At 37.4% G+C, this 14476-nt stretch overlaps 1 protein-coding gene across 42 annotated transcripts in view; it reads left to right on the top strand.

The window, feature by feature from the left end:
• CLASP2 (cytoplasmic linker associated protein 2) overlaps nt 1–14476 on the top strand; it is a 174794-nt gene that overhangs the window by 86158 nt on the left and 74160 nt on the right. For all 42 annotated transcript variants that reach the window (XM_070777343.1, XM_070777329.1, XM_070777327.1 and 39 more), the window contains 6 exons: nt 4631–4701; nt 6822–6881; nt 7992–8069; nt 8733–8900; nt 12642–12697; nt 13856–14029. In XM_070777343.1, coding sequence (XP_070633444.1) covers nt 4631–4701; nt 6822–6881; nt 7992–8069; nt 8733–8900; nt 12642–12697; nt 13856–14029 — 607 coding nt within the window. The remainder of the gene's footprint in view (nt 1–4630; nt 4702–6821; nt 6882–7991; nt 8070–8732; nt 8901–12641; nt 12698–13855; nt 14030–14476) is intronic.

Below are 14476 nucleotides of genomic sequence, written 5' to 3'. Positions count from 1 at the left end.
CAACTGTATATTAATTTTATTTGTAAATATTTTCTACCAGTTTGTCATTTCTTCATATATTGTTTAAGCTACATTTGATATATATATAGAAATTTGATATTTTTTTGTTTTGAGACAATTCTATTTTTGTGGGTTTTGTTATATAAAGTTAAAACAACCTTCCCCATTTCTCAGTTATAAAAATAGTCAGTTTTTAAACCTTTTATGATTTTGTTTCTTAGATTTAGATCTAACTTAATTTTATTTTTGTGTACAGTATGGATATCTGACTTTGTTTTCCCCCAGATACAAAACCAGCTGACCCCGTGGTGTGTAGTAGATTATAGTTCAGTCTTTTCTTAAACTACCACTGTTTTCTTGTAGTAAATTTCCATAAATATATGGGTCTGTTTTTTAAATGCCTTTCCAGTTTCTTTGATCAATTTGTCCTCTCCTGGTAAATGATCTCTCTCTCTAATGCTGCTGTACCAGGTGTTTTTCAGCAGTAAAATCTGTGCCTGTGAAGAAATCCATGAATCTATCTCAGAAAATGTCCCTTTTCTTTCTGTTTTAATATTTTTGTAAGCTTCACTAAATCTGGCACCTTCATAACAGTGTTCAAAACTGGTGGAAATGATTGAAATCTTTATTTTTTTCTCTGAGTTTAATAGGAGTGCTTTAAATATGACCTCTGGGATGAATTTTTGGATATTCTGGATTAGGTCTGAGAATTTCCTCCTATTTATATTTTGCTAAATTTTGATCAGTAGTAGATGTGGAATCTTGTCAGATATCCCTTTAGAAATGATTGTCTCTCTTCATTTATCCATTGTACATTCATGAAATGAATTCTGCTTGGCCATTTACATTATGATACTGCTAGATGCAGTTGGCTAATACTTAAGAAGACTCTTGACATGAAGTTGTATACTGTTAATTTAAGAAAAGTTTCTTCTACCAGGGTTATATTACCATTTTGTATTATATTATTATATGTTCTTTTTTTAAAAAAAAAAAAAGGAAAATACTTGCTAGAGGTATTGTTAAGAGATTTTTTATAAGCTTCAAATTTGTTACATTGGTACCCATGGGGTTCTTTTATTTTTTTCTAGTTGTTTAATTTCTATATTTATGTTTCTTAATTACTTTATTTGACTTGCTGTGGCTTACTTCTTTTTTTCCCCTAGATTTTTGTGGTATATTCTCACTTTGTCATAGTTTTTATTGTTTAATCACATAAGACTTTCTTATCATAATGTTGTGTTCTGAGTTTGGCATTAGCAGCATCCAGCGATTTAGATTTACCACACTCTATTTTATATTTCTCAGTCGTTTGTAATTTCCATTTCAACTTTCTCATTGAATTACATAAGGATATTGTCTGCATTTTCAGATGGTTCTTTTGTCATTCTTATCATTTTGTAATTTCATGACATTCTGATCAGAGAATTTGATGGTACAATTTCTTTTTCATTGAATAACCTGAATTTTGTTAATATCCGAGTACATCATATATTTAGATAGGTAGTCTTTTAGTATTTGTGAAATATGGAATTCATTTATAGAGTGCTTTATTCATTTCTAAATCTAGTTTGTTCATATTATTCTAGTTCTTTATGGTCTTATTTTTTTTTTAAATCTTATTTTCTTAAAAATTTCTTGTTCTTTGTCAGTGTCAAGAATAAATTCTCTTTTACTTCCCCAGCCTTTTGGAAAGTATATATTAAAAAAAAAAATAAGAAGTATATATTTTTATCTTATTTGTGTCATTGTTTTCCCCTTAACCACTGAATTAATTTCGAGTAACTAAAGTTGACTATGGTGGGTTTTTTTTTTTTCTGCTTTTATTCCTGCCCAGTGTTTATTAGGACTCTTCCCATTAAAAATATTTGCTTGATCTTAGTGTGTTCTTTAAAGAAGGCAATGGCACCCCACTCCAGTACTCCTGCCTGGAAAATCCCATGGACGGAGAAGCGTGGTAGGCTGCAGTCCATGGGGTCGCTGAGGGTCGGACATGACTGAGCGACTTCACTTTCACTTTTCACTTTCATGCATTGGAGAAGGAAATGGCAACCCACTCCAGTGTTCTTGCCTGGAGAATCCCAGGGACGGGGGAGCCTCGTGGGCTGCCGTCTCTGGGGTCGCATAGAGTCGGACACGGGTGAAGTGACTTAGCAGCAGCAGCAGCACTGTGTTCTCAGTTTTCATAGATATTTATTTTTTCATATTTCTAAATGGCTTTGCTTTGCCATTATACAAGAATTCAAAAATTGGACTTCAGGTTCACATTTCTTTTCTCTCAGAATTATGTCCTTTTCACAAAGAATTGTTTTCTTCACTCTGTTGTTTTTATAGTGAGATGTTGTTTGATTCTTTTATTTAAAAACAGCACCACTGCTGCCTTAGGAAGCTTTGTAGGAGAGTCTCTCTGTTAGGAGTTCCCTCACAGCATCTTTCATTTGTGCTGTCTTTACACAGAGGAGCAAGATTTCTGACTAAAATGAAGTTTGTTCAAATTTATGTTAGTTTTCATGTATCATTTATTTATTGCTTCTGTTTGTTTCCTGTCTTTCAGTTGTATATGTTCTCAGGAAAAATCCTTTAAATTCTGCTTACTTGACAGTACCCAATTTGCCATTTTTAGGTTTGTTTATACTTCATGTATTATTTTCAGATTGCCTGTTTTTCATGAGTTTGTCTCATGTTATTGAGACAATAACATGTCCCATCATCTCACAGAAAATACGGATCAGGTTGTTGTTGTTTTACATTATTTCCTGTTTTCTATATTTTTGTTTGTTTCCCAGGGGCCTGCTTCTAAGTTGTTCTGATTTAGTATTTGTTTGAATGCATCATCTGTAATTGTGAGGATCACTTATTTTCCTTTGGAATAGCTCCCCTGAATATGGTGTAGCAATAGGTTAGTCTCTAGCCCCATCTCTGCCACTGTGTTGTTTAAGAGTTAATCAGCAGCAGTAGGATTTTGAGATCATGAGAGAGAGGAGGAGGAAGGTAGGTGAGACCTGCTATGTAGTATACTATGGCTAGGGAGTCCCTTTGGGCTTTCTTTTAACTCCTCAGTAATGTTCAGGGATGAGTTCTTCTGGATGCTCTAATAGAAATAAAGTACATGAAAAATGTAATGCACTCGAATCATTCCAAAACCATCACCACCCCACCCCCTGTTGCCCTCCCCCCCCCCGCACCCCCAACCTGTTCATGGGAAACTTGTCATCCACAAAACTGGTCCCTCGTGCTAGGGGAGCAAGTCCACAGAGCCCTTCCATACTGGATATAGCAGTTGAATAACATGCAGACCAGCACTGTGTTGCATTATCCTCATCTTGAACAACTTCAGGTCTGTGGGTGGCTTCCCTCTGTCAGAGGTGAAAACAGTGTTCCCTCTGTGTTGGTTGAGTTAGTTGTGGCCACTCACTCTTTCCTTCACTCTAAGACTTGTTTCCTCCCAAGTACGGAAGCTCTGTGGGCTGACAGCCTTTAGCTGCAGCCTCTTCAAAGCCTGCGAAGCTTGTAGAGATCTGCCTTTCCTGGAGTCTTGCCCTTTCCTAGTTATGGCCCATATCCAGTAAACTGATTGACGTGGAAGAGTAGAGTTTGGCCATCTTAGGCCATTTTGAGACTATCTTCCAGAGCTCTGCAGTGACTTTGGGTAAAGAGGTCCTTGGGCTATATCACAGATTGATTTCTTCCTTTGCCTAGTCTTGCTTCCTTCTCACTTCCACCAGTGTTGATTCCAAAAGCACTGCTTAATATTAAAAAGGCTGAACTCCATCTCACAGCCTGCTTCCTAGGTAACCCAGCCTGTACCATCAGCTCAAAAGAAAAATAGGAGATTTAAAGCATCAAATATGTATCCTTAGGTTACTGTTTTATTTTAACGTCTCTTGTGAACTTCTTAGTGTTTGCTTTACTAAAGAAGAGGTGGCTCAGGTGGTAAAGAATCTGTAATACAGAAGACCCAGGTTCGATCCTTGAGTCAGGACGATCCCCTGGAGAAGGGAATGGCAATCCACTCCACTATTCTTGCCTGGAGGATCCCAGTAACAGGGTAGCCTGCCGGGCTACAGTCCATGGGGTCGCAAAGAGTCAGACACAACTGAGCGACTAACACACAAACACTCTCACCAAAGAAGAATGTAAGAATTACTAATAGAAATCAGAAGATTATATACCTGAATTCTATAGAGCTGTGGTTCAGCCAGGATGAAAGATCAGTTAAAATCACCGTTTCAAAGTGCATTCTTGATAATTACGCAGATTCACTCTGATAACCTGCTTTGATGACATAGCAATACTGTGCTCTCCAGCAGTAGCCATGGTACATCAAAAAATAAGACCAGTATGTGTCTGGTTCCCCCCAAAGTACACTGTCCTAACAGTTGTCTGTAGTTATCAGTTAACTTGTCCTTATTATTTAATATTACAACCACATCTGCCCTTCTGAAATTGTATCGTTACTATTTAATTTGGGAAAACCTTTTGACTGGTCTTAATTTCTTTCAAAATCTGATTTTATGGTTATTTTTGTTCTTTTCTAATATAGCTAAATACTTGAATGCAAAGCAAGTAAAGGAAGAGATTATGTAAGGTACACGGTATTTCTCAACCTCTTCTAAACTGTCTTTTTCAGCATACTCATGTACCCAGACTTATACCTTTAATAACAAGCAATTGCACATCGAAATCAGTTCCTGTAAGGAGGTAAGTTTTGAAAAAACTTAGTATAGCTTTATGTTGAATATTGCATTATGTCTGATTCTTAGTTGGGTACAAAAATTAGTTGTCATCAATTTCTTGCCTTCTAGAAACCTTATTAAAGTTTTTTAACTTAATGTAAGGCAAAAAGGAACAAAGTACTTATTATGACTATCCACATTTCTTGGCCTTTTCGTATTAAAGTGTGTCTGAAAGTCGCTCAGTCATTTCTGACTTTTTGCGACCCCATGGACTTCTCCATGGAATTCTCCAGGCCAGAATACTGCAATGGGTAGCCGTTCCCTTCACCCGGGGACCTTCCAAACCCAGGGATCAAACCCGGATCTCCCACATTTTGGTTTATTTGGGCCACTATTTCTTTGGTTTTCAGAGAGTTTGGAGTCTAGAGTCAGCCCTCACCTAGAATCCTACAACTTTGATTGACTGTCCTGCCTTGGGCAGTCATTTAATTGCCCTAAACCTCATGTCTGTGTACGTTAGTGGGTCTAATGATGTGGACCCCATAGAGTTGTGAGGTTAAATGAGAAGGACACTAGAAGACATGAACATAGTGTTTGGCACAGAGTATACAATCATGTTAGTCTGTCAGTGTCTGTCTCATTATTTCTACAGTCTTTGATATCACTGGTATCACCACTAGCACCATTAGTGTTAAAGACAAAAAACAAGATTTGTGTATTGGATATTTCAGGAAATTGTAAAAAACTCTTTCCCCTCTTTTGTTTGATAAATATGTTTATTTAAGTACTTAGAATGTTCGGGAAAATAAGACATCATTGTTACCTGTGATTTGGAATTTGGGGACAGTTGTTTAATTACCTCTCTCTTATGTCAGGGTCAGCAAATAACAGTCCATTGGGCAGATCTGTCCAACAGTCTAGTTTTGTACAGGCACAAGCTAAAAATGTAACTTAACATTTTTGAAAGGTGGTTAAAAAGGTGGGAAAAAAAAAAATGAGAGACTGTGTTGTTCTCAAAGCCTAAAATATTTGCTGCCTGAAATATTTACTCTCAGGCCCTCTACAGAAAAGATTTACCAGTCACTGTCTTACACTGAATAAAATGGTAATTGGAAAATTAGGGATGTTACAGAGAAGAGGAAGTCAAGAAATGCATCATAGAATTATCCTGAAAATGGGGAGTATTTCAATACCTGTAAAGGAAGTGAGGTGTAGGCAGAGATGGAAAGCTATGCTGCAGGCTGCAGAGCCATTGGACAGGCCACTGAGCCCAGAAGGTGTGATAAATGGGAGGTTTCAGTAGGAAAAGAGGCTGACTGTGGAGGGAAAGGGGATAGATAGAAGTCAGGATATGGAGGGCTTTGAATGACTGGAAGAGAAATTCTGATATTGTTTGATCAGCGGTTTTTGGTGAGAAGTAATGTCATCCATCCTAGTTTTTATTCCAGCAGTGAACAGTGATTAAAAAGGGACAATGAAAAGCATTGGTTTAATTAAGTAGGACTTCTTACATCTCATGTAAGAGATGGGGTGGAAAACTGGAGCTGTATTTGTGATAATTGAGAGGAAGATTGAAGATTTTATTGAGTAAATTCAAGAGATTTCAGACAGAATTGAGACGTGATTATTGGATTTGGATGAGGGAGGTGATATCAACTGCTTCAAATGTCAGGGTTTAAGTCCCACTCTGTCACTACGGGCAAATTAGTTTAACCTCCGTGTTATTTCCTGATCTGTACCATACGGACTCCACGAGTAGATTGAGAGGGTAAGGATTAATTTGTTGTTTTGTATGTAGTGTTTGAGTTGACATCATAGCTTTCTTGGTCACCATTGTGTATCTTCAATTTCTAGTGCATATAGTAGGTGTTTGATAAGTATCTTTTAAATTAAATTTTATATTTGAAAAACATTTTCAAGTTAAAATTAAGGTCTTTTTGAACTATTAAGCATAGGAATAGTTGGAGTCTTAAAAAAATTTAAGTATTTGATAGTAAAAATATCTAAAAATATGTCTTATACTTTAATTCAGAAGACAAAATGCTGTATTATAGAAGAAAGTATTAATTAACATTTAGTTGTAAAATTATATAACTGAGTATTAATGTTGCAACATTTAGTTAATAGTTTATTTTTATTTTTCAGGCGTTCATTTGAATTTTTAGATTTATTATTACAGGAGTGGCAGACTCACTCATTGGAAAGGTATGCATCGACTCTTCCTCTTCCACCACTCTCCCCTCCCCTTTGTCATCAGTTCTTTAGAAATTGATGGTATTGGATTTGCATTATTTCCCATTTTCCTTTAAAAGTTATTTGTACTGATTTTCCTTTAAAGCTGAGGTGCTCCTCTTACTCATCGTAGCTGTGATTTTCTTCTTTGTGGGGTGAATGAGGGTCTCTTAGGTGAATGGGCAAGAAATTCCAGGTTAAATTGGGCAAGAAATTCCAGGTTTTATAAGAAATTCCAGGTTAAATTGGGCAGGTAGTTTAAAATGTATTTCTAGTCATGTAAGATAGGTTTCTCAAGGTGCAATTAATCAAGTAATGAATGATTTAGGATAGAAGAAAGGCACTTCTTTTCAGAGGAAAGAGATCAAAAACGTGAGAGAGATCTGTTGGCAGATTTCTCCACACCAGCTGTCAGGTGTCATTGGCCGTGTATATCCTGGGCAGTGTTTAATGAAGCTCTGCAGCGAAAAAGAGGAAAATAAGGGCAGCGAGTCAGTCACTGGCTATCTGTATGGCTGTATTTCTCATTTGTTTCACATGTGAAGCTTGGGATACACATGTATTTATGTTGAATACATTGCTGATTTTCCATTCTTATGGAAAGCATTAAATTTATTCACATCCCATTTTTAAAAAATAGAATATGTTGTTTACTGCAGGCATGATATAATTCCAAGTTTTCTTTAAGTTCTTTTGTGGCAGCTGCTATTCAGTCTGGTTAGTAACTGATTGTACTGCTAGCACATTTCTACACTGGTAGGTTAGTGAGGAACCACACACAAGATTTTCTTTAATTCATGAAAAATTTAAAATGTTAGTACTATTTGTCTGGATTCCATATAAAAATAATTATGTTCAGGTTTATAATGTTTGACTTGTCAGAAGGAAACCATACATGAATAAAATTAGTGGGGCAGATTATTAGGAAATCTTGCAATCTTAGATTCATTATTATATGCTAGTTGCCTTTTTTCTCCCCCTTGCCCATTTGTGATTGCTGTGTGATATATAGTATATAGGCAGTATCGTTTGTGGTGAAATAGATAGTTTTATACATGATCCCAAAGGTACTTTATTTTATAGACATGCAGCTGTCTTGGTTGAAACTATTAAGAAGGGAATTCATGATGCTGATGCTGAGGCCAGAGTGGAGGCAAGAAAGTAAGTCTATAACGTATTTTTGTGGTGGTTTAAACATACTTTGGTCTTTTCTTTGACAGACATTATGCTGGGAGAATGAAAATATTGAAAGTGTCCCAAGTATTGTATTTGATCAGCTCTTTAGTCAAGTGGAGATTGATTTTTCTCCATTAAACCTGTACTGGTTGTCTTATCAGTTCACTTAGCCTTGTTGTTTATATATTCATCAGTATTCGTATTACATCATAACATATTCACTTTTGTTGTGAATAAAAATATCTAATTTACTGAACATTTGTTACGTACCTGATACTTTGTAGGGCAGTAGGTATATGTTCTTTTTTAATCCTTAAAATGATCCAATGAAGGTGCTATCTCCTTTGGCAACTGAAGTTTGGAGATCTGGAAGTTTGCACAAGGCCACCCAAATTGTAAGGATTATAGTCAGGTTTTGAACTGAGATTCCTTTTCTCAAAAGCCTGTTGTCTTCCTCCAAAAACTTGTTTAATTTAGAAAGTATTCACTTGGCACATTGTGGCTGTATTAAAACCTTTGGGGTTAAAAACTTTTGCTTTTCTTGAATGTACACATTTTACGGTTAATGTGTAATCATGCAAAGTTATTTCTTTAAGGTGTTTTTGTTTTTTTAGAAAAAAACCTTAAATTTTGTTGTTTGTTTTACAGGACATATATGGGTCTTAGAAACCACTTCCCCGGTGAAGCTGAAACACTGTATAATTCCCTCGAGCCGTCTTATCAGAAGAGTCTTCAGACTTACTTAAAGAGTTCTGGCAGTGTAGCATCTCTTCCACAATCAGACAGGTCCTCATCTAGCTCCCAAGAAAGCCTCAAGTAAGGTCATATAAAGGATCATTACTGATTACTTCCTCTTTTCAGCTCCACAGAGTTCCTTAAGTTGGATGGCTGAGTATCTGATTGCTTTCTTCTTAAAGCCTTGGAAGAATGATGACTGAATGTGCTTATTTCCTTTGGTCTGTTGCCTCAGGGGTTGGATTACATGCCTGTATAGCTTCTTCTCATTGGGTTGAGTTTTAGGGATTCAAAGTTTGTGCAAACATTTTCAGACACGTTTTGTTAGAATATGTTCATGTCTTTGAGAAAGACTGGAAACCACTAATTCATATACTTTTTTTTAATACACCCAAAATAGTCCATATAGTAAGTAGCCCATTTCTAGGGCACTGTTGTGGAGGGATTATAATGGAGATTCATAAATCATCTTTAAAACTTTTACACAGCACTGTGTGACTGGTAAACACGCCATTGCTTTCTTTGCTTGCCTCTGGCATAGTTTGAGATTTTCAGCAACTCCCTCCAGGGGACAAAATTATCTAGTGTCTGACTCACTTCTCTGTGACTCCACTCTCATCATTATGCTGGCCACCTCAAACCCTTGCTGCCTTGGCAGTTATACCCTATTTTCTGTTTCTCTAGCCCTGTAAGATGGCTAAGATCCCTAGCAGTGGCCACAAATATCTGCAGATTTCTCTAGGGAAGAGCAGCTCATAGAATATCGGTCTGCGTCGCTGTAGTTGCTGTGTCTTTAGGGTCTTCACCCCCACAAAGACTGCTAGTTGCGTTGGCAACTTCCTGGTCCTGGACAGGTACCAGCGTGGGCGAGAGAGGTATCTGGGGCACAATTGCAGGAAGTACTGACACGGTCTTATGAGTACTGTACTAAATAAGAGTTCAGTGGCTTACAAGTTTTCAGAGTAAAAGAAGATACGATTTGATTAAAAAAAAATAATTATTGTAGGAATAATCGTACCTAAACTTCTATTTAAATTTGTGATAAATCCTTCACCTCGAATGAGCTTTGTTGCTTTTTTTCCCTTTACTTTTTCTTGCTGTACTCAAACTTTGTATATGAGTCGGCTGAAGATCATTGTTAAAATACAGAATCTGATTAAGTAAATCTGGGATGGGACCTGAGATTGTGCATATTTTACACATTCCCATGGAACAACAGACTGGTTCCAAATAGGAAAAGGAGTGCGTCAAGGCTGTATATTGTCACCCTGCTTATTTAACTTATATGCAGAATACATCATGAGAAACACTGGGCTGGAAGAAGCACAAGCTGGAATCAAGATTTCAAGGAGAAATATCAATAACCTCAGATATGCAGAGGACACCACCCTTATGGCAGAAAATGAAGAGGAACTAAAGAGCCTCTTGATGAAGGTGAAAGAGGAGAGTGAAAAAGTTGGCTTAAAACTCAATATTCAGAAAACTAAGATCATGGCATCTGGTCCCATCGCTTCATGGGAAATAGATGGGGAAACAGTGGAAACAGTGTCAGACTTTATTTTTCTGGGCTCCAAAATCACTGCAGATGGTGACTGTAGCCATGAAATTAAAAGATGCTTACTCTTTGGAAGAAAAGTTATGACCAACCTAGATAGCATATTAAAAGCAGAGACATTACTTTGCCAACAAAGGTCCGTCTAGTCAAGGCTATGGTTTTTCCAGTGGTCATGTATGGATGTGAGAGTTGGACTGTGAAGAAGGCTGAGCACTGAAGAATTGATGCTTTTGAACTGTGCTGTTGGAGAAGACTCTTGAGAGTCCCTTGGACTGCAAGGAGATCCAACCAGTCTATTCTGAAGGAGATCAGCCCTGGGATTTCTTTGGAAGGAATGATGCTAAAGCTGAAACTCCAGTACTTTGGCCACCTCATGTGAAGAGTTGACTCATTGGAAAAGACTCTGATGCTGGGAGGGATTGGGGGTAAGAGGAGAAGGGGATGACAGAGGATGAGATGGGTGGATGGCATCACTGACTCGATGGATGTGAGTCTGAGTGAACTCCAGGAGTTGGTGATGGACAGGGAGGCCTGGCGTGCTGCGATTCATGGTGTCGCAAAGAGTCGGACACGACTGAGCAACTGAACTGAACTGAACTGAAGGTGATGTCACTGCTTTTTGTCTATGGACCATTCTTTGAGTGGCAAGGATCTAAATAAGGTATTTTATTAGAACATCTTTAAACATAAACAACTTTGAAATCTGTGGACTTGAATCAATCTGCCTCAGCATAACAGTTTTAGGAGACAGTTATAAAAATAATATAATACTGGGTTTGATAACCAAATGCCAAATTTACCATTTAATAATAATAACTTAGGGCTTCCCTGGTGATTCAGATGGTAAAAAATTGGCCTGCAGCGTGGAGACCTGGGTTTGATCCCTGGGCCAGGAAAATCCCTTGGAGAAGGGAATGGCAACCCACTCCAGTATTCTTGCCTGGAGAATTCCATGGACAGAACCTTGTGGGCTACAGTCCATGGGGTCACAGAGTCAGACACAGCTGACCGACTTACACACAATAATAACTTAAGAATATTTTCAGTAGTCTGACATTACCTCTCTTCCCCTCACCTTTAAAATTTGTAGATAGGGAATTCCCTGGCAGTCCAGTGGTTAGGACTCTATGCTCTCACTGTCATGGACCCAGATTCAGTCCCTGGTCTGGGAACTAAAAATCCCACAAGCCAACTTCTCTGGTGGTCCAGTGATTTAAGAATCCCCCGCCAATGCAGAGAATACAGATTCGATCCCTAGGCTGGGAAGATTGTACATGTCACAGGGCAGCTAAGACCGTGGGCCACAGCTGCCGAGCCTGCGCTCTACAGCGCAAGACCCACAACTACTGAAGCTCGGGCTCTAGAGCACGCGGCTTCAGAGAGCTTGTGCTTCTCTAGAGCACAAGAGAAGCCTCCGCAACGAGAATGCCTTGAACCACAACTAGAGGAGGCCAGCACAGCAACGACGGTCAAGTGCAGCCAAAGATAAATAATAAAATTTTTAAAAATCCCACAAGCCACATAGCACGACAAGCAAGTGAAAAAATGAATAATATAATAAAGTAAAATAAAATTCATAGGTATACTTTCCAGACCCTCTTACATACTTAGATATGTTTATTTTGGGGCTGCAGAGTACCATTGTAGTTACAGGTAAGTAATCAGAAAAGATATTAAAGGAGGCAGTGGATTCTTTTGAAATGATTCTAGCTGTTTTGCTTTCTGTACGTGTTAATACACGTTACCCTCAGCAGCAGTTGTAGCTTTGTTTCTCTTGCCCCACACAGTAACACTTAATAGCACTACTGTAGATGGCATTATATCTACAGAGTAATTGCTTGACTTTCCAGTGGCTACAACTGTTATGACTTAGGTGATGGAGGCTTTGGTTTCAGTGAACTCCCTGTGTACTGGTAATAATACTCCCTCTCTCTCCTTCTAAGTAAAATACCTCAGAATAAAAGTGTTGGAGAGGGCCATTATTGAGTTCCCTGTTATAATATGTGTGCCGAGGACAAGAGTGAATAGCAGCCACCTGGTCCCTGTTCCTGTAGAGCTTACAGTCTTTATTCAGTGCTAGTTATTTCATTTTTGCTTCACAACTAATTTAGATACCAGTGATACATGACAGCAACTGTTCTGAAGTGATTTGTCAAAGAAAAATTGAAACCAAGTACTTCTCAACTCTTCAGAAATCTCAGTGGTGTTTCATTAAGTGTTATCAGAGGAGTGATAAATTATTAAAAGTATTTCTTTTTACCTTGCAGTCGCCCCTTTTCTGCAAAATGGTCTACAGCAAACCCATCTGCTGTGGCTGGAAGAGGTAAATTGCCTTTTTAAGAGTCATAGCATATTTTACTTAATAAAGTAAAAGTGACTTTATAAATAAATGTTACTGTGTAAAAAGCTTTTCTCACTCAGTGTGTCATCAAGAATTTAAAAGTTTAAAACATTTTTAAAGTTTTCCTTAAAAGTTTTTGAAGCACATTAGAACTGTTTAAAAGCTAAATAGTTAAAAACAATAGCTTTTAAACTGTTTTAATGTGACCCACAAGGAGAAAATCATTTTACATTGTAAATACCACACATATACACTTTACAACCTGTGTTTGTATACCATATACATGTACTACATACAATGTATTATATGTAATTATATACCTACAACATACATGTAACATGTAGTATATTATATGTCAATATATGTGTATAGTATAATCTGAAGTTCCAGGAAGTCTACTTACCTTTACTTGTGACACACTCTGTTTTCTATTTTGTTTCATTTCTTTAAAGTGCCATCCTGACCCACTCAGTTAATTTCACAGCTTTATTAATGGGTCATAACTCAGAGTTTATAAAATTCCTTATTAAAACTGAAAAACTAAACACCAGAAATTTATTTTTATTTTATTTTTTATGTTTTAATATTTATTCAGGTCCATTTTTGAACTGAGGTGACTTCTTTCAGCATCTCAGCCATTAAACACCAGAAATTTAATGACTTAATTTGCATTGCCTGAGAGTGGCAGAACCTGAATTATTTTCTGAATTATCTTATCCCCAGACTGGTTCTACTTGCATTATTTTTATGGTCAAATAAATCTATTTATCTTGTGTAGCACTTCAGTTTCATGAATCAGTTGTAAATATCATCTTTTCATTTACAAAACAATCCTATGAAGTTTTAACAAAGTATAGTTATTTTTTCCCATTTTTTTGGAAGGGGGAAATGAGGCAGAGAAATATTGAGAAAAAATTGTCCAAGATGATTTACTTGCAACAACATTGAAACTGGGGCATCCTGATTTTAAAGTACTTTTGTAGAATCTAGAAATAAAAGTACTTTTCTAGTATCCATTTGGCCACTATTTCCTTTTTGGATCATTATTCAGTATCTTGTGGTGATTTCAAGTGTATATAATTTTTACGCCATTTGCAATGATGAAAATAATACAGGTTACCTTTCCTTTGTTCTTCATAGTATCAGCAGGCAGCAGCAAAGCCAGCTCTCTTCCTGGAAGCCTGCAGCGTTCACGAAGTGACATTGATGTGAATGCTGCTGCTGGTGCCAAGGCACATCATGCTGCCGGACAAGCTGTGCGAAGTGGCCGGTTAGGTGCAGGGGCCCTGAATCCAGGTTCCTATGCATCACTAGGTAAGCTGGCTCACTATAGGAAACTGTACTGCATTTTCTCCCTGGTCTCAGGACACTAATGAACCGTCATCAATTTCAGTAACGTGGTGATAACTTTATCATCTCTATTTCATTCTTTCTAATTATGAGTAGTCCGTACATGTTATATGATTCTGTCCTTGGAATGTAGTTCTGAGATATCTAAAATGCCTTATTTCTCCTCTTCCTAATCATCTTGATCAAAGGAACAGCTCTTGATTCCTTGATTTGCCTGTAGAATTTTCTCAGTTCTGCGCTACTGCCTCATCCAGCTGCTGGTTACTGAGGAAGTTCGGTCTTGTACCCAGCTTCTCTGTTCCCCTTCTCCTACCTCTGTTCCCTTCCCAAGAAGGTAAAGGCTTTTGGGAATCTGGGAAAACTGCAAAGCTTAATCATAATCAAAACTTAAACTTACATCCCCAAAGCCAT

Source organism: Bos indicus, chromosome 22 (assembly GCF_029378745.1).
Source record: "Bos indicus isolate NIAB-ARS_2022 breed Sahiwal x Tharparkar chromosome 22, NIAB-ARS_B.indTharparkar_mat_pri_1.0, whole genome shotgun sequence".
In the NCBI taxonomy this organism is placed as follows: Eukaryota; Metazoa; Chordata; class Mammalia; order Artiodactyla; family Bovidae; genus Bos; species Bos indicus.
The sequence above is the reverse complement of the archived record's forward strand: the minus strand, read 5'-3'. Positions and strand labels throughout refer to the sequence as shown.